At 46.8% G+C, this 23,418-nt stretch overlaps 2 protein-coding genes and 1 long non-coding RNA gene across 7 annotated transcripts in view; 1 reads left to right on the top strand and 2 right to left on the bottom strand.

The window, feature by feature from the left end:
- Positions 1-477, bottom strand: part of SMIM33 (small integral membrane protein 33) — a 5,227-nt gene extending 4,750 nt beyond the window's left edge. For both annotated transcript variants that reach the window (XM_052771905.1, XM_052771903.1), the window contains exon 1: positions 370-477. The gene's annotated coding sequence lies outside the window, so the exon portion shown is untranslated. The remainder of the gene's footprint in view (positions 1-369) is intronic.
- ECSCR (endothelial cell surface expressed chemotaxis and apoptosis regulator) lies at positions 336-23,418 on the top strand. Of its 4 annotated transcripts, XR_008232713.1 has the most exons (12): positions 336-492; positions 10,966-11,007; positions 11,583-11,633; positions 13,567-13,680; positions 14,191-14,238; positions 16,749-16,796; positions 17,386-17,484; positions 18,766-18,864; positions 19,458-19,494; positions 20,884-20,983; positions 21,527-22,941; positions 23,061-23,286. XR_008232713.1 is itself a non-coding variant. In XM_052771901.1 (11 exons), exons 1-11 carry the CDS (start codon positions 435-437, stop codon positions 21,533-21,535), a joined length of 705 nt encoding a protein of 234 aa, XP_052627861.1. In that variant the 5' UTR covers positions 336-434; the 3' UTR covers positions 21,536-23,291. The 4 variants fall into 4 exon arrangements, 3 of the variants coding, with proteins under 3 accessions (XP_052627861.1, XP_052627862.1, XP_052627860.1); XM_052771901.1 differs by having other exon boundaries at positions 21,527-23,291; XM_052771902.1 differs by lacking the exon at positions 18,766-18,864 and having other exon boundaries at positions 21,527-23,418.
- Positions 2,338-4,770, bottom strand: LOC128134307 (uncharacterized). The gene is made up of 3 exons (XR_008232714.1): positions 4,664-4,770; positions 4,226-4,568; positions 2,338-2,829 (listed from the first exon to the last, which is right to left on the bottom strand). It is a non-coding gene; the product is annotated as an uncharacterized LOC128134307 (long non-coding RNA).

Below are 23,418 nucleotides of genomic sequence, written 5' to 3'. Positions count from 1 at the left end.
ACCAATTAGCCCAGCAAGGACCAATGCGGCCCACAGCCCTCACGGCTGATGCGGAGCGGATTGGACCTGGGGTGCATATCCTCACCACAAACAAAGCATCTCCCAAAAAAACCCAAGCACCACAAAGAAGCTACTGAGGCCCAAAGCAGGGCAGGCCCACCGTGACGCCGCTCTCCCCCGCTATGAGAGCTGAATCCCCCAACAAACCGATGGCGAGGTTTCCTTTGCCATTGGTAAGTGATGTCTCACATCCTCTCCGACCATAATGGGCTAAAAAACACAGTTCCCCTGTGGATTCAGCCCGTTTCCTTCTATTCTTTAACAGGAAGCTCTGCGAGAGTCAGCCCAGGCAGGCAAATCGCTCCTCACCCTCTCGTCCCTCCCGGGATGGATAGAGCCTCAGCAAGGCTGCGGAGCCACAAGCCACCAAGAAGATGCTGGCTCCGTCCGTCCATCCGCTCCTCTGGCTGTTCGGCTGCGTGCTGTTCCGAGGTGAGATGCTCTACTTGCACCCCAGGGAGGGTGAAGCGGTGCTGGGGGGGGGGATTTGGGGAGCCCGGCTTCACGGGGGGCACCAAAGGGAAGCAGCCAGACGTTCGTACGTGTAGTACCTGCCATCGGAAAGCTCAGCGTTTAAATTCAGGGGTGGCAGAAGTCAGGTTGCTGGGAAAAATGTGGCCGTACCGGGTTTACAGGGTTTATTTGATGGTGCTAGAATAAAAGAACCTGTTTCCTCGTTAACAAAAGGAGTGTTTCTGCTGAGGTTCGTGATGCTGAGGTGTTTTGTAGGAAGTGACTTTTGTCAAGTAAGCGTAAAGGTAGAACATTTAAATGTACAGGACATTATTTTCCTCAAAGGTATTTTTTCCTTGGCTGATTTTAATTTTTCCTCTCGTCGATATAAATACAAAGACCATGTACAAGACTCATGCAGAACACGCCTCGTCCTTATTGTAATAATTCTGTTCTTTTGTGATAATTCTGCTTTAACTTCTCTTTCCCACATGAGTCGCGGTGTGGGATGAAGGAATCGGTTTCTTGCTCTGAAGGGTGACAGGTGGTTTTTTCCTCCATCATCAGACATCTCTTGTGTTGCTGACAGCTGTAGTAGCTATGAGCTGAAAAGCATTTGAAGGAATATAGACTGCACCGTCATCGCTGCTTCTATTAGACAACCACCTAAAAATAATGTGTCTCCAATCCAAAGTTTTTATCATTAAACCATAGAAGTCGCCTATGGGTTACAGCTGCTGTGCTGGTAATAATGGGATTTTTAAAAGGCTGAGAGTATAGAAACCAATTCAGTTAGTAGCTGTGTAATTCTTAGTAGTAAGAGCACATGGATTGGAAAATTTCTCTCTTCATTAGAGGGCAATACTGCTGGCTTCAGCAAAGGAGTGAATTGTGCCTGGTATCAGACAAAGGGCTTTGAGGCCCCTTGGCCATACAGTGATGCTCCTTCATGCCTGCCCAGAATGCTCTTTTTCTCTTAAAACTACTTGGTGTGGCTTGCACGGGACAGGAATGCCACAGAGGTTGTCAGGCACCTTCTCCGGCTCCGCTGCACGATGCCAAGACCCAGCCCCCTGCCCGGTGCGGGACGGCCGGCTGCACTGCCCCGGAGATTCACCTCCCGGGTGGACCCAGCTGCCGCAGCATCAGCTGGAAGGGATGCCCACCCTCCGTCCTTCGGTCCTGAGCACATCATCTCTGTCCTCTGCTGTCTGCTTAAAATCACGGGGCAGGGACCGTTCTCACTGGGTGTGCGTCTCGCAGCTAGCGCCGGACCCCAGCAGGGCCGGTGCCTACAGACAATGAGAACGGCATTGCTGATGCTCGCTGTGCATCAGCGGATGCTGCAGTTGCACCTCTCCGGCTTCAATCCAAATAACCGGCCTTCCCCACTGTCATGTATGCTGTCTCGCTTTTTTGCATCGATACGACAGTTCTGAAACAGCTTTAATTTTCTTTTTAATTTTATAGCAAAGTCGCTAAGGTGGTGTAGTACCTGGGGGGAAAGCTTTTGTGCAAAGCAGAGCAGCAGGCTTAGCGAAAGGGGCAGAGGTGGGGTCTGTGATGCCGCTTGTTCCCCAACACACAGGCATCTGGAGAAGGGAATTAGAGGCTCTTGAACAAGATGGAAGAGCTCAGATGTCTCCCTGCACCTAAGGAGATGGAAGTAACCTTGCAGGAGACAGAATTTGCTTTGGCTGGAAACTAATACCTGCCTGTTTCCACACAGGGGCTTTTTTTTTTTTTTTTTACTTTGTGCAAGTTCATTAATTTATTAATGATTTTATTATTTCTTAATTTAAACTTCTAAGCTCTCATGGTTATTTCTAAAGGGAGGTTCAAATACTGTTATTTTGCAATTGCTGAAGTGGGAGGGTTTGGAACATTTCCAACCTGTTTTTCCTCCCCCAGAAACACTTAACAGAAAATTTGTCCAAACAAACCTCTTCCTATGAACCGTTTCCATTACAATGGGCACGCATTTTCCAGACAAAAGATTTCCACTGAAAAATTCCTCCTCAAAACTGATGAGAGCCCAGCAGGATTTTCCCACTGTCGGTTGCTCCATCCACTGCTCTCCTTATCTGCACCACAGGCAGCAGATGGATAATGCCACGAGAAGCATGGTAGATCCAAAAGATATATGTATGTCGATATATTTTTTCGATATAATAAAAAACATGGGGTGCAGGTAGAGGACAGACATTCAGCTACCAGGACACCTTCCAGATACAGTACTTGCATCCTTAAACCAGGGCATCCAGTGCATCCTAAAGCTGATTCCTTGGCCAAAGGAAAGGCCAGTGCAACTCTGACCTAGTGAACAAGGAAGAGAAAGCAGGAGGTGGTTAGGAGAAATGTTTGTTCACAAAACAAACTGCTCCCTTCTAGTAACACGAAACCCTGCAGATGACTCTGCAAATCCGACCAAAGTGGCCCGAGACAGTTTCCAGGAATTATGTCCTATTTACAATAGGTGAGTCAACAACAGGTGTCCTCGGAGGGGATGGTGCTGGTAACCCAACACCGGGAATGCTCCTGCTGGGAAAGCCAAGACATGGTCTTAAGCCCAAGGCTGGAAAAGAGAGATGTGTGTCTTGCATGGCACCAGCAAAAGCCACCACTGCCAAGCCTTGGCTAGAAGGTCTCGTTACTCCACTTCCCAGAGGAGCCCACTCAGCATGACCCAACCACCACAACAAGGAGGAACCTCCCATTTGGTCTTTTTTGTCGACTTACGGGCTGGGTGGGCTGTTTTTACCTTTCAGCTGAATCACCCCAGCACAGCAGAAAGGAGCGAAGTCCCCTCTAGTACCTCTGGCTGCGGTGGTGTTTGGAGATATAAAAGTTTCAGGGAGACTTTGCTCCAATGCTGGTAGCTGGTGAAACTTGCTACAAACCCGATGAAATAACCAGGGATGTGGTTAAATGGCACTGCCTTACTAGCAATTGCATTTCACAGGTTAGGGACAATCTTCTTACACCTTGGTGGTGAGAAACCATTGGCTTGGGACCCGGTTCCCTGCGATCAAGGTTTTGCTGGTCTGGGGGACAGGGCTGGGACAGGGACATTGTAGTACAGAAGCAAAGCTAGTGGCTTGGGCTTGCCACCCTACATAAAGAAGAGGCAGAGAGAGCTCACGTGGAGCTGTTTGTGGCAGCAGTGTGGGTCCATGGAGGTGCAGAGCATGTCCATCCAGAGCAAGCCAGGCAAACCCTTTCGGCACTGGGGACAGCCATCACTGGTTCTGGGCAAGAGAGGGGATGCAAGGTTGGTCACCCCTACCTTTCCCACCATCATCAGGCACAACTGCAGACCCTGCATGCTCCCAAGGGCAGCACAGCTCTGGGCAAGCAGCTCCAGACATATGATTCAATAAGCTCCTCTCGTATGTTAGTTAGAAGTGTCTCTGGAGTTGCTAAAAATCTTGGAATCACACTGAAATTAGTGTGATTAGAAATGAGGGAGAAACTTATCATGGCTGATGATGCACCGGATGGAGACACAGGACCACTGGGCTTTGTGTCTGCCACTTATCACAGCCACGTAACATTCCCATGCCTTGTTTTCCCCAGATATGGAATAGGGATAATTAAATTACTTCTTCCATGAAGTGCTTTGAAAGCTGGGAATAAAACTGAGGTGATATCACCAGGGTCAGTCACCTAAAATCTAGACTTAGATGAAGCTTGTCAGGCCAAGGTGCTTGACCTGCTCTTTAGCTGCCGCTTCTGCAAAGACTCAGCACTTCAGGCAGCAGCTGCAGGGTGCCTCCCCAGCACCAATGCACTGAAATGACTGGATACAGGCAGGGACATCCTTCGGCCACTCCCCTGGGGGTTCAAGCCAAGAGACTTAAGAAAAGAAAGTGGAAAGAACAGGAATTATGAGAAATCCCTTTGCCACCAGCCCCTTACACACCTTGTCTCCTGGGTCACCAGGTGGGAGCTGAACCGATCCCAGCAGATCACGTTCCTGCATGGCGGTTCACGAACACCGCACGGCCTGGCTGCTACCAGCAACACCCAAATAAACCTGGGGAATCTTGGAATTACTGGAAAGAATAACAAATTTGTGAATGAACTTGGAAGCAGCAGCAAAGAGCCTCCATGAACTTGGGCAACCAAGACATGCCTGGTAGGCACCTACCACTGATCCACCACGTTGGCTCCGCTGCTACAGGGGATGGTAACGCACGAGCTGTCACAGGGCTCTGCGGACGCCCGTCCGGAGGTGTAGTGTACAAGCAAATACAGCAGCTGGAGCACACAACATTTGGAACAAAATCATACAAACTGATGAGGACCACCTGCGAGGTGGCCAGTACATTGGCAGGACCTCGGCTGGTGGCCTCATCAAGGTGTGAAAGCAGCACTGCTGAACTAGCCTGCAACTCATGACACTTCCTCTGCACCTCAGTTTCCCCATCTACAGAAAACAAAGCAAAGCTAACACTACCCCTCTCCTCTGTAAAGTGCTCTAGATCTGCTGATGAATAGTATTACTTTTAAAAAACTGTAGGTAGGCAAAAAGCACATGCTGAGCTCCGGCTCCCATCAAGCCTGGATAGGTGGCCCCCGTCTTCCATTTGAACTGGGCGTGGAGTGATTTCCTCCTCCAAAACCCCAGGACCAGCATCAAACCCTAGGAGCAGCGTAGCCAGGAGAAGGGCAGGACCCACATCACCAGCACCACAAAGACCAGGAGCAAAACCAGAGCCCCAAAACAAGCAGGTCGCAGAGGAAACTGGAAACAGTAAGCAGCTGGGAGGGTGACAGCACAGCAGCATGATGGAGCGGGTGTTTACTCCCCAAACACCATGGAGCAGTGGTGGTGCAGCCAGGAGAAAAGCCAAGCCGCTTTGCTCTTCTAGGAGCAACTGCTTTTTGCGGAAAAAACAGACCTCAGCACACACAGTGATGTGGCAGAGCCCACTCCATGCATGTGGTTTCCCCACATTGTTTGTCTCCCGGCTTGTTTTCCACATTCAAGTGGTTTTTAATTGACTTCCCCTAAGATGTGTTTCCAGAACAGCTCACCAGAGAGGACCACAAAGCATGATGCTCAGAGAGGATGCCCACGCCTGGGTGCAGCCCTTGAGGAGGGGCAGAGGAAGGCTAAGATTAATTTTAATTGCTGATGAGATCCAGGTTTAATTCCTGGCTCTCTAAACTTCCCATAACACTTTGGCCAAGTCATTACAATGCAGAACCACTTGGCAGTGAGCTGCCAAATGTCCCCATGTCATTTGGGAATTAGATGCTTAAATACCTCTGTGGCTCTGGGACGTGATTTAGGCTGTCAGTTATCCAGCCTGCATAACGACTCTTTTCCTCTCTCTCTGCCACAATTTCCACCTTACCTGTTCTGCTGTGAGACACTCAAGGCAGAGGCACCTTTTTCAGGTGCTTAGTAAAATAGGACCTAGACTTTTGCAGAGCTCTCTGCTTTCCAGGTTTCCTAATACAGGATTTTTTTCCATGTGAAAGTCCTAAGAATTGGGTGTTGTTGCTCTCTGCTGCTTCAGCAGCTGCTGTGTTTCACCCAGGAAACAGCTGCATTTGTGTTAAGCAGTCAGTATATTTTTGTCATGGGTCATTTGACAGAAATGCCAATATAGGAATTGAAAAGTCTAATTTTACATTGCTAGGTCTCTTTTCTGAAAGCATTTGTTTATGCAACCTGCAAGCAGAGGGTGATGCCGAGGTTGGTACAGCAAGGCTGCACAATGCCAAGTGGGCTCTGCAGCTCCCTGCCGTGTAACATGCTACCTGGGGACAGGTAGGACATCACCACGTCTCCCCCCAAAACTGCCAGGGAAGGAGAAGAGTCCAGCGAGTCCAGGGTTACATGTCATCGGGGATAGACAGTCCCTCTCCATTACCAGTTCTGGTGGATAGGACCAGTCCCAGTCCCTGGGCCTTCATACTGGTGCCAGAGATCCTCCCCTGTGACTCCATCCCTCTACAAATACAGACTGGACAGCACGAGCCCTTCTGGAGCCTCATCTAAACCCTGCTGAAGTGTTTCCGACAACTGGCGCAGGTCTCTGCTACAGCAGTGCTGCTATACGGAGGCTCTGATGGAAAGTTTGGGGTTTTTAAATGTCAGTGCCTCTCTTTGGTCAGCAGCTGCAGAAACCACTCTTTAAATGATTGCCAAAAATAATACCAAAGCAGAAATACCTAAAATTCACCTTTTTTTGTTTTGCATCGTTCTCTTTTTGTGCCAAGGAGTGAGCAGGGTGAGTTGCTGGCTCTGGGAACATCTCGGCTGCCGTGAGAGAAGGCTCCATGGAAAGACCCCTCTGCTCTTAGTCTAACACTCACATCTAACCTCACAAAAGAACTACTGCAAAGAACAGAAATCCAAAATCGCCCTGCTCATCCTCTGGAAAAGTTAACCAAAAAGCAGCTAGCACTGACTCAGAGCTGAAATGCACCTGCAGCTCCGACGTGCTCCTCTGCAGCCCGACGGCTCTGGTGGGTAATCAGGAGTTTTCCATTACAGCAAGAGCAGAAAGCCATTATCTCCCATCCTAAATCCCTCAGCGAGCTCCCCGTCTCCACCTAGAACTGCACAATCCGGCTATAAATCACTTGCACCCAAACACGCAACAAGTATCTTGGCAGTGCTTACGCTCAATGGCGAGTCATTTGAATGGCTTTGATGTTTATTGCAATTACAGCTGCGCTGGCTGCATCCTGACTATTATTGTTAGCTGTTTATATAGCCAGGGCCCTTCATGGAGGGGAGCAGGGCCATGCTGGCAGTGGCACCAGGAGGAAACGGCGTCCAGCACCGTTCGCATGAGAGTCCCCTGGGGATGTCTGCGGGGAGCCGCGACGCGTGGCACTTTTTTGTTTGTACCCATCCTGCTGCCCAGCCCCACGACGTGACCTGGGTTTCTTCCTGCTTTGCACACGTCCGTCCCCCTCCGATGTAATTCAACTAGGATGCTAAGCACCTTCACCAAAAGAAAACACCTAATATAACAGGACTTTTGATTATTTGAGTTGGCAGGGAAGGCATAACAAGCAGCAGTGACCAGAAGTCAGAGCCAGACCTGCTCTGCTTTGAAAAAACATGCAGTTGTGTTTAGAGAAGCCATGGCCATTTATTCCAAGCGCCAAAAGGGGATCTCCATCTCTTGGCCTTTTCACAGCAAGACCGGTCACTTCTCCGCAGCAAAGCTCACATGCAGCAGACCAGGGCAAGCATCTACTTAGACAGGTGAACTCCAGGGACTGAGCACTGGGAAAAAACCTGCTTATTCATCTTATTTAGAATAACCCCAGGGTTTAGTTTTGCAAATGGAGAACTCCTTATGAGCCAGTGCTCTGGTGTGACCTTCAGCGAAGGGCTGAGCTGTGGTAGAAGAAAGCGTGGAGTATGATCCTCTTCCTCTTGTCCTAGCACTGGGGATACTGGAGCTAGCCCATGGGATGGTCCCAACGGGGATGGCAGTACAGGGCGATGGCATCTCCCTTGCTCTCAGCTTCCTCCTGTCCCTAGAGGCTCTGTTCAAGCTCTCAGATTTCTCCTCAGCTGCACCAAAACCACTGGAATAAACTGCCAGCTCAGCACCTTTACCCCCCTTTTCCTTTGACAAAGACTAAGTGTAGACAACAGCTCTTTCTTCAGCAACTCTTGATGCTTTCATGTGCCATGTACACTAAAAAGCACCTGTGATAATTTCAAGAACATGTGTTACAAGCAGCTACTTCTTCCCAAGGGAAAATAAGACAATGGCTTCTGCAAGGTGATTTTGGAAAAAGAGAAGCTGTTTGAGCTTGGCAGCTGCTAGAGGATATTGGCCCCCATGATGATCTCAGCACACTATTTTTTGTGCTGAATGTATAGAGTATCTTAAGGCATTTGCAAACCAACGTCCAGAAATTGTATTGTAAAGCTGTTTAAGCAGAGGAAGCCCAGACAAAGAGAAAACTTGGCAAACTCTTAGGATCAATGGAAACAGTCCAAGTCACCGCACGTTCTCCATGGAGTCAGCTGGGCCCCCGGGGAGCGGGCAGTGCCCCACAGCATCCCAGGCAACAAGGGTGCAAAGGGGTGCACCCCCCTTCCTCAAAAGAAGCATCTCTACCTCTTTAAGAAGGTCAACCATGTGCCCAAAAGATCTTTTCTTTCATTATATTAGTCGATTTAGTAAGTGATATTACATCTGTCCATAATCCTGTCTATGTTACTAGACTGATGTTCATTTAACCTGCTCTTCAAAGCCTGCAGACAAGGATATCCCATAATTCTCCTTACACAATCACTCCTAGCAACTCACTATCCTTATGTTAAGGCAGTTTCCTATTGCCCAGCCTCTGTTTTCCTTGCTGCAGTTAAAAGTCCTTGTTTTCTGGTCCTGTTCCCAATGGATTTAGAAAACCAATTAGTCCCTTCCTCTCTGTGTAATTAAAGATCTGATCATGTCTACTCTTTCATGGACTAAACAAGACAGTTTTACCAGCCTGCTCCCAGTAAGCTAGAAGAGGAAATCATGGAAAAGATCTGAAAAGTCAGATTTGATTTTCACAGCCAAATCCTATCTGGAAAGAGACCATGTTTTATTATGTATTCACCGTGGTTTACACACTGTTTTGGTTCCTGTTTGGGCAGGATCATTGTCATAAAGCCTCAGACAAAAAAACAATTATGACTCCAACGCAGTTATGTGAGAAAAATGAGATCAATCAGGAGCTCGTTACACCCAGACAGTCCCAAGGGGCGAGCTCTGAGCCAAGCCCTGATCACATACACTGGATGCTAAAGATCTCATTCCAGATACACACCGCTATCAGGGCATTCATCTGACCTCTTTCAGACACCTACAGCATAGGTACCTACCACAAAGTTCATCACCTACATCGCTTCTACAGCTCCTGGTAAGAAACGGGATGTTGCAGGCTGTGGCTCCTCTAGCCACAGCTAGAGTAAGGTAGAAATCTGAAATAAGTATGGTAAGGTAGAGATCTGAAACAGGTCAGAGCAATAGGGTTTTAGAAGTGCCCGGTCCTCTCTTTGGTGAGAAAGAGAGCCTGGAGATGAGCTCTCTTGCAGGCTGGTTCATGAGAGATGTAAAGTGGCACGTGAGATGAATCTTGCATACAGTGAGGACGGATTCTGGCTGTAAATGGGCACACAAGCACTGCTCTGCTCTGGCTAGTGCTGCGTTGCTGGACCTCCCCTCCTGCCACCCCACGAGGCACAGCATCCTGCAAAGGCACTGCACCTCATCACAGACCACTGCTGCAATGGAGTTACACAGCATTACAAGGGGACAGCGAGCTGGAAGGATTCAACCTTTACTGTCCCTTTTTGTCTGAAACCTTTAGCCCTCGTGGGACTCCGGTGAGATGGATCACTGGTGGGATCAGATTCAGCTGGTTTCTGTAGCTGTAATGTAGTGTCTTTCATTAATCTTAACTACAGGCAGCACCAGCATTACCAGCGATAACCATTTAAAGATACCAATTTGGATGTGCATTTCCAAAACGACAGACTCAAAGTCACCTTTTCAAAGTTAAACCAGTTTGGTTTGATTTGAGTATTTAAAGTGCATTTACATTTTCGAGTTCTTGTCCCCAAATATGGGAGCTGGACATTTCTTTTTTCTGCTTTAAATGGCAGTTTAAATTGGCATCTCATCTAATCATAGGACTCCAGGAGCTGGGGCTTAAAGAAAAATACCAGGGATCCTGAGAGTAGGCAACATGGGGGATTGGTGCAGTGTTGCTTTGTCATAAAACAAAAAAAAACCAAACAGAAACACCTTTCAGTTGAGAAACTAGGGCCTCAGTGCAACACCTGCAATCCTGGGAGAGCAAAGCCTTGCACCGCTACCAGGGAAGGCAGCTCCGAGTCGGTCCCCAAGCTGCAGCCCCCTCGCTGGGTCCAGACTTATGTAGCCACAAGGCTTCAGCCACCTTCCCAGGATACAAATACACAGGATAGAAGGATCAGAGGTAGGAGACAGGAAGGAAAAACAGTCCCATCAGCTTCTGGAAGCCTTTACAAACCTTATCAAGTGTGTATCTTAACTCTTTAAACAGCTCCGGAATACAGGTCAAATGGCCTTTCTCCACCAAGACTGAGCTGGAGGCAAAGAGCTCATGGGGAGGGAACGACCCCACTGGTTCGTATGGCCTTGCATATTCCCTGTCAGAGAGGAAGACGGCTCCGTGAAGGGTTCAGCTCCATCTCGAGAGGAGGGCATTTATCCTGGCTGAATAAACTCCAGTACTAATTTACTCAGAACCTGATAAGTTTTGCACTCAGTGTTTGCTACTACTTCTTTGCTAATGCTTTTGGGGAAATCATGTATTTCAAAGTCATTCCTACAGAAGATGAGGAAAACCCAAACCACAAAACCAGCAAGAACAGCAATGCATTAGTGACAGTCACAGATTAGCACCACTAATACTCTTATTCTTTCATTTCAGGTACTACAACCTCCACAGACTCTTCTGTCCATGCTGTAACAGGTACCTCCTTGGTTGTGATCTGCTTTGTATGTCTATTTGGATGTGGATGCACATGCCCATGTGGGGATGCAAATGGAGAGCCCACAAATGGGAACCAGATTCAAAACTCGCATCCGCTGAAGCACCTTCTCCCAGGACCCTGCGTTGCCCACCTCTGCCTGCCCCACCTATCATCATTCAGCCCCAGATGTCCAGAGGCCACTGTGCCCCAGAAGATGACCTTGCTTGGTTCCCTTTTTTGTCTGGAAGAGAGCAATGTGGTGTTCTGGAAAGCCTAGCAAAAGCAGAGGGATCCTGCCTCATCTTTGCTCCCCGTTTCCCCCAGCTGTTTCCTACCAGTTAACATGCTCTCCTCCATGGATCCTCAGAGCCAAGGTCCCTTTGCCCACAGGTCCCTATACCCACACCGGTGACAAACCCTCTCCTGAGCATCTTTTGCCCCCATCACCCTTTCAGCTCTCATTGGCTCCAATGGCCCCTTTCTGGCCCATCCTTCAACCCTTCCTGTGGGGATGCCACCAACAAGGAGCACGTGTAGGAGACGTCACTTCCACGTCTCTCTGCTTGTGTTACAGGTCAATCCCAATCAACAACACACGGCCCTGAAGTAAAGGACCATACCTCAGGTAATGCTCATCTGGAGACCTAAGAGTGCAGCTCAGGGACATCCTGGCTTGTAACTGGTCTGACCTTCAGTCTAGCTGGGCCACCCAGTGATAAATTGGGCTATGCGGTGATAGGTTAGATGAGAACAGTGGTGGGAAGAAGAAAATTTTGTGGTGTAAGAGCTTCTGATCCAGCCAGCTCACCCCAGAGGGATGAAGCCATGGAGGTGAGCAAGAACAGGGAAAAATCACTAAATTGAATAGTGAGAAGCAGGGTCAGCAGGTCAAAACCCAGGGAAAACCCTGGGCTTTGCACAAAGGACACGACTGCCCAGAGCCCAGGAGCCAGCCTGGGCAGTGTCTGCTTTGCTGCATCCTCCTACCCGGCATCACCCGCTTTGCCTGGCAGCTCTTCCGTGCAAGGACCGTCGGGTGTGTGCAGTACGTGCAAGCACAGTGCCTCGCACACCAGGTCTGGCCTTGGCTCCTGGTGTTGTGACAGAAGAACAGCAATGAAATCATTGTTGTAAGAGCTTCCCTGCATTACATTTGCTATTCAATACTGCTCTCTTGACAAGCCTGACCACATTTTCTTTTTTTAACTAAAAACTTCCAGTGCTTTGCACACCCTCAGTGCCTCCCATACAACACGTCAACATGTTCCCCATTTCTCCAAGAGGAAAAGGGGAAGGACGAAGAGGCTTGTCCTAAACTGTACAATGTTTGTGTCGGCACAGAGACTGAACACTGCCTTAGCTCTAATTCAGTTATTCATGTTGGGGGCTTTGCTTTGTTATCTACCTTCACGGAAACAGCAATCACTCACAAGGACAGAAAAATATTTAAAAGTAATATGAACTTCTAAGGAGCTCCCTTAATTTATTCTCCTTTTTCTGTTCTCCCCCTCTGCTGAAACCAGCTACAGGACACTACCACATGTACACGGTCATGCAGAAGCCCTCCTACTAATTGGGCATAGGGAGGTGTTAGCAGAAAGTTGCATGTTTCAGTCTGAAAATACACAAACCCAAATACACAAGAAGAGACCTCTCCAACTCCAGATCCACATCTGTTAGTCCACTTGGATCTCTGGAGACAGATCTCTTCCTGCTATACTTGGGGGAGGGAAATCTTTCTAAGCATAGCTACCCCTCCAAAGGGACCCCAAAAATATAAAGGAAAAACATCTCAAAAAGATCTCAGATTCTGCTTCCATGCCTTGCAGAAAAAAGAAACTTACTCCTAAATTTGAATATTTTGGTAAAGCATTTGGGCAAAAGGGGAAAAAACCCCCCGACCTTAAAACCATTTTCACTCTTTTCTCATTTTTATTGGAAAGCCAACTGAAGTCTAGACAAGGAACTTGCCTGTAAATTCCAAGCTGGTGATCTACAATTCCTTTCAGAGGGCTTGTTGAAAGCTTTTTGCCCCACATCTTGCTCTGGATCATGTTCTTGCTATGCAGCTTTGGGTAGCAGGTTGAGGAAGATGACAGAGCCTCCAGACCACTGCAAGAACTGAATTATTTGTGCTTAGAGACTCTCAGTGAAATAAAAGTCAGCATTTCAGATAATGAGCAAACACACACGTGGGTGCCAGGCAGCTCTAGGCAGTTAAAGTGTCCAGTGATAAAAATACCTTCATTTTCAAAGCAGGAAAAAAGTGGTGGCAAAAAGCAGACTTTCTCCATGTGTCTCCTGAGCTCTGCCAGCTCATCACCTCCGTACACTAAAAAAAGCAAAAGCTAATGCCGAAGCACAAGAGCTCCCTGACTCTGAGCAGGACGAAGGCTATTTCTTTGTCTACTTATGCCTGTGCTTTCCCTAGCAGATTATCTATAAGTCCCAAGGAGTCTGAGGACTCTTTCCAATAGCCATGCCCTCCTCCAAGCTGTTTTTGAGCAGTGCATGGGGTGAGCAGAGCTCTTTGAAGTAACGCTATGCTTCCTCTACAGAGCCTTCAGTAAAATCAACACCACCAACCCACTTGAATCTCCCCTCTGTGGGTCAAACTACTACAGCCAAATCCTCTTCCATCGCTACAACACTGCTAGCACTGACTGTGCAAGGTAAGTATGGAAAACTCAAATTTTTGCTCAGGCAGGACCTGTTCATGCATCCCTCCTTATCCAAGCAAAACTGGGGGGCATCAGAAAGAGTGGGCTAGTCCATGCCCTGCTACTTAGTAGCAGCAACTTTTGAATCTCTTTGAGTCTTTGCTAAAAGAGCAGCTCATTCCAGCTCCCCAAAAGCACAGGGCTGGACACAACCATGACCTAGATGTGGCATCTGCACAGCAAGCCCATACCAGAAAAGCCAGGTCATGCTTTACCAGGTAATGGTTTGTGGAGGAGCTACAGGCACTGCAGCCTCCCCAGCAGACCTCTCCCAAGCTCACCTCTCATGTACACTCTCTAATTAACTGCACAGCTTGCTAGTTGGACATCTTGATGTTTGTTTGGAGGGGAAGTCTCATGCAAACAAAGTTTTTTACCCCATGGAAACCCCACAGCTCTCCATAGCACAATTAGTAGCAGCATCAAGAGTTAATTCTCCTTTCCCATGTTTTCTTTATCCAGATGAAAAGTCCAGTGGAAGCAGAAGCACAGCAGCTTCACCACCTCAAGGTACTTTGTCCTTTTATAGAGTAACAATGAGTTTAGATAATTTCATGGCAATTAGCTTACTTGGTTCACATGGTGCAGGTTATCTAACCACTGGTGTCCTGGTTTCAGCTGGGATAGAGTTAATTTTTTTTCTAGTAGCTAGTATAGTGTTATGGTTTGGATTCAGTATGAGAAGAATGTTGATAACACAGTGATGTTTTCAGTTGTTGCTAAGTAGTGTTTATACTAAGTCAAGGATTTTTCAGCTTCTCATGCTTTTCAGCCAGCAAGAAGGCTGGAGGGGCACAAGAAGTTGGGAGGGGACACAGCCAGGACAGCTGACCCAAACTGGCCAAAGAAATATTCCATACCATGTGATGTCATGCCTAGTATATAAACTGGGGGGAGATGGCCGGGGGGTGGGATCGCTGCTCAGGAACTAACTGGCCATCGGTCGGTGAGTGGTGAGCAATTGCATTGTGCATCACTTGGTTTGTATATTCCATTCTTTTATTATTATTGTCATATTATTATTATTATTATTGTCATTTTATTATTGTTATCATCTTTATTATTTTCTTCCTTTCTGTCCTATTAAACTGTTCTTATCTCAACTCATGAGTTTTACTTTTTTTTCCTGATTCTCTCCCCCACCCCACTGGGTGGGAGAGAAGTGGGCGAGCATCTGCATAGTGCTTAGCTGCTGGCTGGGATTAAACCACAACAACTAGTCTTCATCTTGGGGTTGAGCTATCAGTAACACCCAAAATCATGTCTGGTAACCTTACAAGCAGTGATAAAACACAGGACCAAACGCACTTAACATCCTCTGCCTGGGATGAACTTGAACAGTTGAAAGACTGATCTATGTTTAGGAAAAGGGAGCCCTTCTAACATCCTTTAAAAAAATTTTTTTTGGCTTTTGACAGTTTGCTTAGCTCAGCCTGTAAGCAAAAATTGGAGAATTCAGTAAGATTTTTATCAGAATAAGGGCAGAATCCAAGAAAGTTGGAAGACTGAAATCTGAGAACTGAGCTGATTCCCCACTAAAGATTCAGCCTCAAAAATCTGTAATGGTCAAGACAGAAATTGCTCTGCCTCTCCAAGTACCTCTCAGATCTTCTCTAATGCAAGCAAGGTTAAAAACCCGTGCTCAGCTCTGCCTGCACAGATGTCCAGCCAGCATGCCTGTGCCCAGCTAAGCCAAGAGCCTTTTGCATCAGAGCAGATTGCTATTAATTATAACCCTGCTTTATATCTGAAAAGCTCCATACATCTTTGACTATAGAAATGTTGCTGATGCTTCCAAAAGGAAAGTATCCTGTTGTGTGAGACCCAACATTTCCCAGAGATGGGGTATCCATGCCAGGCTCAGCAAACCACAGCTTCTGCCCACTGCCTGTGGCTAGAAGAACAATTTCGGAATGAAACAAAGGGTTTGATGACTGGTGGAAAAAATTGCACAGCAGTAGTCCTGCTTCTCAGGTGTGGTTACCCATTTCTGAACCAGTTAGATTTGTTATTTCAGACTGTTTCCCCTTTTTCTTCTGACTTTTGGCAAAATTACATTCCAAAACAGGGATGTTTTCTGCAAGACAGAAACCCCAGTTTCAGCTGCATGCCCTGTGGTCCACTGCAGAGTGCCAGGAGCTGTTTCACACTTCTCCAGGCAGCACATACTTTTGGCCCACAGTGCTATTGGGAAGGTGGGGATGGGAAGGGAGGAAAGAAGATCTTACTTGACCTACAGATGATCTTCTGAAGCTCTAAAGTATCACTTTTAGTCTCCCAACAGGGCCTGTAGCTCTTCTTTAAGGTCAATGCAGATAATTTGGACGTTCAACACACGTCCAGGAGGCAGCAAAGGGTTTTTTTCTCTGTACACGTGAAACCCACAGGCTAGCTTTAAATTTGCTTGCACGGGCATTGGAAGTAGCTGTCACAAACCAAACAGCTTCATATAAACCAGTTCATCCCACTGAGAACTGGAGTCCTTGCTCGAACAAACCTCTACGCTCCCACAGCTAGACTACATACGGTGTGCAAGATAGCCCAACTCAAACTAGCTTAATTACTTCTAGATAACCCAGGACAGCATACCCACTAATTCCAACTCCAAGGACAAGCCAAACAGTCAATCCACACCCATATTCTGCAGTATTTCTTCCCCTAAGCAGATTTTTTTTTGAAGTCTCAACATTTATGAGCAATAGCAAATCTATAACCTTCCCAGTTCACTCTTCTGGTATTCAACTGCTGTATCTGCCCAAAAACTGCATCTGGGACTGCAGAACCTGAACAGTTTATACAAGGGTATTTGAATTTTGGTTCCCCGAGTTTCTATTTGGACATGGAAAATAGTACAAAGTATGTTTGGTGGGAAGGTTTTAGCCCAAGTAAGAATTCCATGTTTCCCCAGATATCACCAGCATTATTGTGAACCCATTCTCCTCTCCAGCATGCCCATTAATTCTTTTGGTTATTAGATGACACTAAAAGACAAAACTCACATTCTGTGTTTCTCTATGCAGGTCAAGAGCCCAAGAGAAGCGAGAATACCACAGCATCAGCAACTCAAGGTGCTTTCTCCTTTCTCATGCAGAGAGATGGTTATCGCGAGATGCTTTACAGCCCTTTTCACAGCCAACAGCAAGGCCATCATACTGCAATCTTCAAGGCAGCATAGTGAATGGACAGCGAGTACCTGAGGGATGCTAGCCATCCCATCTAGCCCTTGAAAAACCTGTAAAGCTCCACAGAAGTAGCACTTCGGGGCAACTTGTCGAGCCTGGGACAGTGGTTGTAAGTCACAGCAGGAAACGTGCCACTACAGCAAAAGCTTGTAAAATGAGGGAGACAGGATAAGCCTCACCCTCAAACACACTGCCAGATCAGTCCTTCACCTGCCACACTCAGTTTCGTCACTAGGGCCCCAGCAGAAAACCCTATGGGTCTTCTCAGACTGTCGATAAAATGGGCCACGCCAAGGCAATCTGATTCCCACATAGGTCTTGGTCACTTTGCTGTTAACATTGATGGGGCTGGCCAGGATCCAACGTTATTCTCTTCAATAAAGTGCAAGTTAGGTCCTCTAGCATTACTAGGAATCCTCTTCCCAACTTTGGAAGAAAGACTTTTATATAAAGCTACCTTTTTCCCCTCTTGTAGGCACCTCAAAGCCAGTCACCCCAACACCGAAGCCCTCTGACTACTTGCCTGTGCCCACTCCGACAGATGATAAATCACCACTGACGGTGGCAGCTTTTGGTAAGGTCTTGTGCAACCTGGGGAGAGGAAGGGGATCTGTTTTGCCAGGCCACACTGTTTTGGACACCCAGCTTCAAAGACGCTTCCCTGGAGATGGCTCCACAGTTTTCTTCTTCAGCATGTCTGATCCTGGAGTTTTCAGAGTGCAAGGAAAAACCCGTGAGAAAAAGACTCATCACCAGCAGGCAATAAAGCACCTAATAGATACTCCCAGCCATGCCCAGTATACAAGGGACAGACAATTTGAAAGTCCATCATGGCTACACCTGAGCTTGGGATCTTGCTCCCAGCACCAGTGTTTGCCCCAGCTCCATGTTAGGACAAGACCTGGGCACAAATGATCCCATGCTATGCCTTTGTTTCCCTGATAATGTCTAGAATAAATAAGCTACCCGCCTGGAAGCTTAGACAATTTTTTTTCCCTGCAAACCTGTTAGGACTTCATTCCCACCCTGCCTTACTGCTCTCCCCTGTACACTTGCACCCTGACTGGCAGGAAGCAGCTGAGTCCTCCGCATCCTTCAGACTGTGGAAGGATGGAGCAAGAGATGCCATACCTTAACCTGGCAATAGATTTGAAAACAGGCACAGGGTAGATTTAGAGACCCACTCTGCCTTGGGCTATACTGTCCCCCTCCTCCATGAAGACGAGCAAAAAACCCAGTTTGCTCATTCTTATCACACTATAGGAAAAAGTGTTATTTCAGAAGCATTTTTAAAAGTCAAGTGTTAATTTCATAAGTATCATTTGCTTACATCCTCCAAGGGAAGCCACAAGAAGTCCTGAAGCAATCTTAACAGGACAAGATTCCCGTGCAAAGAATAGTTTGATTTATTGAGGCCTGATGTCAGAATCAAATCTGCACTTGGCCACTGGTTTATGAGACAGATAACATTGTTCACAGACTTTAGCTTGTCTCTCCCCATTACATTACACATTTATCTGACTTTATGCACTTTTAGGGTCAGATTTACCAACTGTAGTAAGGACATACTGACTTCAATCAATCCCCAGTGTAATCAGCTGACTTCTGCCCTCCTGGCACTGCCTTACCAATTAAGTATTCATCAGAAGCCCTTTCAGGCTAAAACACAACAGTATAAAGCCATTTGCTCTAGTGACTACTTACTTCTCTGCCTATTACGTGCCATGCTCATTTTAATGAAAATACAGATTTCCTAGCCAAGTTTTGATGACAAAGTCTCTCCACTACCCCAGAAGCTGAGGAGGACAGGCACATTGTTATATCAATTGCAGACAGTTCTTTCCTCCATCCCCAGGTGTCATCAGCTTCATAGTTATCCTGATAGTGGTTGTGATCATTCTGGTCAGCGCGGTCAGCCTGAGATTCAAGTGTAACCACTCAAAGGACTCAGAAGGTATTTGCCTGGGGTGATCTGTCTTTCCCTAATCAAAAAGTCATCAGTTTCTACATGGATCTGGCAATTCCTAAAAGACGCTTTTAAAAAGCTTACACAGTGGGGAGGTTTTGAAGCCAAACTAGAACGCAGACTCAGCAGTTAGGAATGTAGCATGACCACCTCTTTAGAGCCCCCATCTACACAGGGAAACAGTCTCAAGCTTGCTGCAGTTAAATGTGCAGATTTCCAAAGGTGGGCAGCTCTTACAGAAGTCATGGAGTTTGACACTCCTTTTCCCCAAGAACCCCATTTCCCACTAAGCAGTGCCCACTAGAGGGCAAGGCTGCTCTACAGCAAGGCAGGTAACTGCCAAAAAACCAAAGGATGCTAGTGACTAAACAGGCAGCAAAGCATTCAGTCCTGCCTGTATGTCACATTAGTTGAAGAATTTTCTCTAATCAACTCTCAAGTATCACCCGTGGTGTCTCTAATCTCATTTGGATTTCATTTATAACCCTGTACAACATATTTCTGAATATAGCTGACTTATTTTATTGCTTGGCTGTGATGTTTTCTCACCTGTACATCACCAACTGCCTTTCTCCCTCCAGACAAACAGAAACCAGGGACCTCCATGGTATCAGAGAGGTAAGGCTGCTCACACTATTCACATCCTATTGAAAATGCCAATTTTATTTCAGAACTAGTTTTAGCAAGGAAAAGAGGCTGCTTTGGTTATTTCAGGTGGAAGCATTTCAAGATGTCTTTGAGACAGGTAAAAAACCAAAATGAGCACTGATAGAACCTCATCCTCTTCCTGATGGAGTCAAAGGTAGCAGTTCAATATTTAGGGGCCTCATTTCAAAGCTGCACTGATATCTGTGAAGACTCATCACCTTCCAAAAGCAGTTTGCTTGTCTGTCTTTGCCTAGATACAGACTTGAGGTCTAAACTTGGGCTTCTGAATCTCAGAGCAGCCTCAGTGAGATGAGATCAGGTCCCCAGAAATATCTTCCAAGAAACCTATTACCATTACCTAGCAAGAGCAGGATAAGGGGGGCCCAATCCAGAGACCTTTGGAAGAGAAGTACCAAGTGGAGGATGGTCCATCCGAACCCCACGGTCCATCACTGCTACCCAAGAAGAGAGGCTGCATGTGGGAAAGCTGCAGGAAACAAGAGCTTTGGGAAGGGAACAAAACACGTTGCTCCTACTTTTTTCACCTGATAGTTTCCTACTAAAGTAATAAACTCTGCTTTGGAAACAGGCAAGGTACACAGGGAGCAATGTCCCTAAATATTTAGGTGTCAAATTTGCATCAATGTCAATGGTTCCCAAATACCCTTAATGATCATGATCTAAGTGATCTGCAGCCACTGAGGCAGGACATATCAGAGCAGAGGACTGTGCCCCCTGAAGGCACCCTAATCCTCAAGGTCATCCAGTCTCCACTGGCACTAAATGCATATCCCAGCCCTCAGGGTAGGGAGAAAGGGGAATTCCACCTTCCTAACACTTGTAACTCTCACTCTTAAGAGAGACCCTGACAATACGTGAGCAGCAGCATCAGATGTAAAAATATCCAGGGCTCCCTTTGAATGACAAATAAACTTAAGGGCATAGGACAGAGGGACACGGTAATGTTTCCTTTTGTTCCAGTTCTGGTAATGGCTGCAGGGCTAGAAGGTAATTCCATCACTGAGAACCAGATCCAAACTGCTCCTTGATTCTGCCTACAAGTAGTGACACAGGTGACAACGGTGCTTTCTATCGTGCAAACCAGCACCACGTCCGAATTTGTCTGAACACGCTGCGTGTTTCCCCAGAGACCTCCGAACCTGTGTTCAGACAGGTGATGGGGAATTTAGCACTAAGGATGGGCCTGAATCAGGACAGCAGCTCAAAGGGCAGCACAAGTCAACCCTGGTCCTACGTACTAGTCAGCCTCAGCCTTGGCTGTTTGCCTCCAGTTGTGTGCAAAGAAACTTCCCTCTCCCATTTTCCAGAGTAGTTAATACTGCCTTCTCTTCTTGACAGCTGCTCAGCAGGCACAAGCCAGAAGGACAACAGCATCACTCTGATCTCCATGAAGAACATCAACATGAACAACAGCATGAGTTACCCGCTGTCAGAAAAGGTTTCCCTTTTAAGCCTTGCTTTTTAAAGAGTTAGCTGGGGATTATTTCTCTTGCTGGATAAGAGCATGCCTTTGAGGTATTTCTTTGCTTTCTTATTCCTTCAGAAAGATAATAAAAACCAGCTGCCATCAAACTCCTAAAGGTCCAAACTGATTCCAGTGAGCCTGGCAAAAAGTTTGGGTGCCTATCTCAGGTTTAACCAAGCTGCCTGAACTCAAGGTGTCAAGTATACCTCATGTATATATGTGCCATTACCTAGGGCCAGCTGTCAAAGTTGGAGTGGTTTGTCATTAAATGAAGAGGTAAATAAGCTAGCCTTGAGAAATCAAGGTCTCGCCCTCTAGTCCAAGCTTACCCACTCCTGCTCCACAGGTGATGTTGAAGCACATTCCTCTCAGTGCTCTCAGATCCATTCAACATGAGTAATTCACATCATTTTCAGTCATTTTAAAGCTGGGACTGAGTTTGAGAGAATGCATTGCTTAACTCATTTTGCCAGCCCAAACAGGCTGCTGATGCACCACGTTTCGTTCCTTTTGCAGGTGCTATGAAGTCAAGGGCCCAGAACTTGAAGCTGACACATGACAACCAGCAGTGACTTTCTAGGTTCTTTTTTTTTTTTTTCTTTGGGGGAAAGAGCAAGGGTGGACTTTATGTATAAATTATTATGTCCTTTCTGATCAATACATTTACAGTAGCATCCCACATCGCTTCGCCACTTGGGGTCTAAGGGCTTTCTCCAGTTACAGCCTGCCATGCTCAACGGTTGATATCTAACTCTATTTTTTATATGCCTTCAAACATTCAGATTATTGCAGCAGCAAGAAGCACCAAGGCACCATCTACTTCACTAATAAACTGCTGCCTTAGATTAATGGCCTTTATAGTCTGTTCCAGCCAGTCACAGGCTCATTAATCAGTATAGCCCCACACTGAGTCAAACCCATGCATTACAAAAGCATGATCTGAAGCTGAAGGCCTAAGGGGACTTAAATGGCCAAGTGCTAGGTCAAGTCCCAGCATGACTGCTCCATACCCCTTATCCTTGGTTCCCTCATTGTCCCCACTGTGGTGGGGATGATCAGATCCACCTACCTCACAGGGTTGTTGTGAGGTTATGTTAATCACTGCCTGTAAAGCATTTGGAGAGCCATGAATTAAAGGTGCTGCTGAAATGCAAATTGCCATCTTAAATATTTTATTATTAATAATGGCACTTCAGGCAGGTAGATCACTATCTTCCCACAGGTCCAACATGCTCAAAGACTCACCTAGAGTGTAAATAACAAGGTCTCTGCATAGACAGGGTTTTACCTGAGTGTAAAAAGGAGTGGCCACAAACAAAATGCTGACCTACTTCAGCTTCTGAAGTTTGGTAGCCCGAGTTTGCTGGGAGAACTTCCATCTTGTGCACTGCCACCTTCCCAGAGCTTTCTGATAGACCAGAAAAGCAGCATCCCCTTCCACAGATCAGTCAGAGCACCCACCTTACCGCAGCACCAAGAACCACCAGTGCACCCCCAAGTCACCACGATAATGAGAACAGTCCTCTGTTAGGCTCCACAGTGCAACAGCTCATGTTTGGAGCCAGCTGGTTCACAACCCAAGCTGGCTCAGACCCAGCTGCCAGTCACTTACTGCCTACAGCAAAATACTTATCCGTGTAAGCCGAGGATGATGGAGATGTCAATACCCAGCCTCCACATGACTGTAAGAGAAATGATGCGCTGTTGGGTATTTCTGGAGGTCTCAGCTGCCTTACTCAGCAGCATAACATACTAAAGCACTAACTCTGCAACTACCTTTGCCTCTGCCCATCTTCACTGCAACTCCTGCTTGCAAGCTTCACCAGCTCCACAGTCAACACAGACCTCCAGAGTACCTCATCTACCCGGCAGCAGTATGCCGAGATACTACATTCTCCTAACATGAGCATCAACATCCATCAACCCTGAAGGTAAACTGTGACGTTAACGAAAAAAAGATCTAGCCGAGCACTCAAAATAGGTATTGCTGCACACATCCCCCTGCACAGTTCGATGAAACATAATAATTTAGCCTGATTTAACTTTATAGGACGGATAAGCGATGTTTACTGGAACATGCAGTGCTGGAGGTAGCTGTGCTTTGCAGCTGGCAATGAAGTGTTCAGCAAAATAAATGCAATGTTTTCACAACTCCTGCTAAGATCCAACACACTTTCTATCTTTAACCAGGTAGTTTAATAAGGTATTTTTTAATAAATAAAGCTTTTCTGGTAAAATTCCTGAAAAGTAAAGTTACATCACTCTGCTCACCCAGCCTCCACCAGACTGGTGAGTTTGCTTAAGCACAAAATCCCAGGTGATTCCCAGCTACGGGGATCCAGACAGCTCCAGATCCTAGAGACCTGCAACTTGCTGCGTGAAGCCTCACAGGTATGTTTTTAGTCCCA

This window comes from Harpia harpyja, chromosome 20 (genome assembly GCF_026419915.1).
Source record: "Harpia harpyja isolate bHarHar1 chromosome 20, bHarHar1 primary haplotype, whole genome shotgun sequence".
Taxonomy (NCBI): Eukaryota; Metazoa; Chordata; class Aves; order Accipitriformes; family Accipitridae; genus Harpia; species Harpia harpyja.
This window is presented reverse-complemented; position numbering and strand designations above follow the sequence as displayed.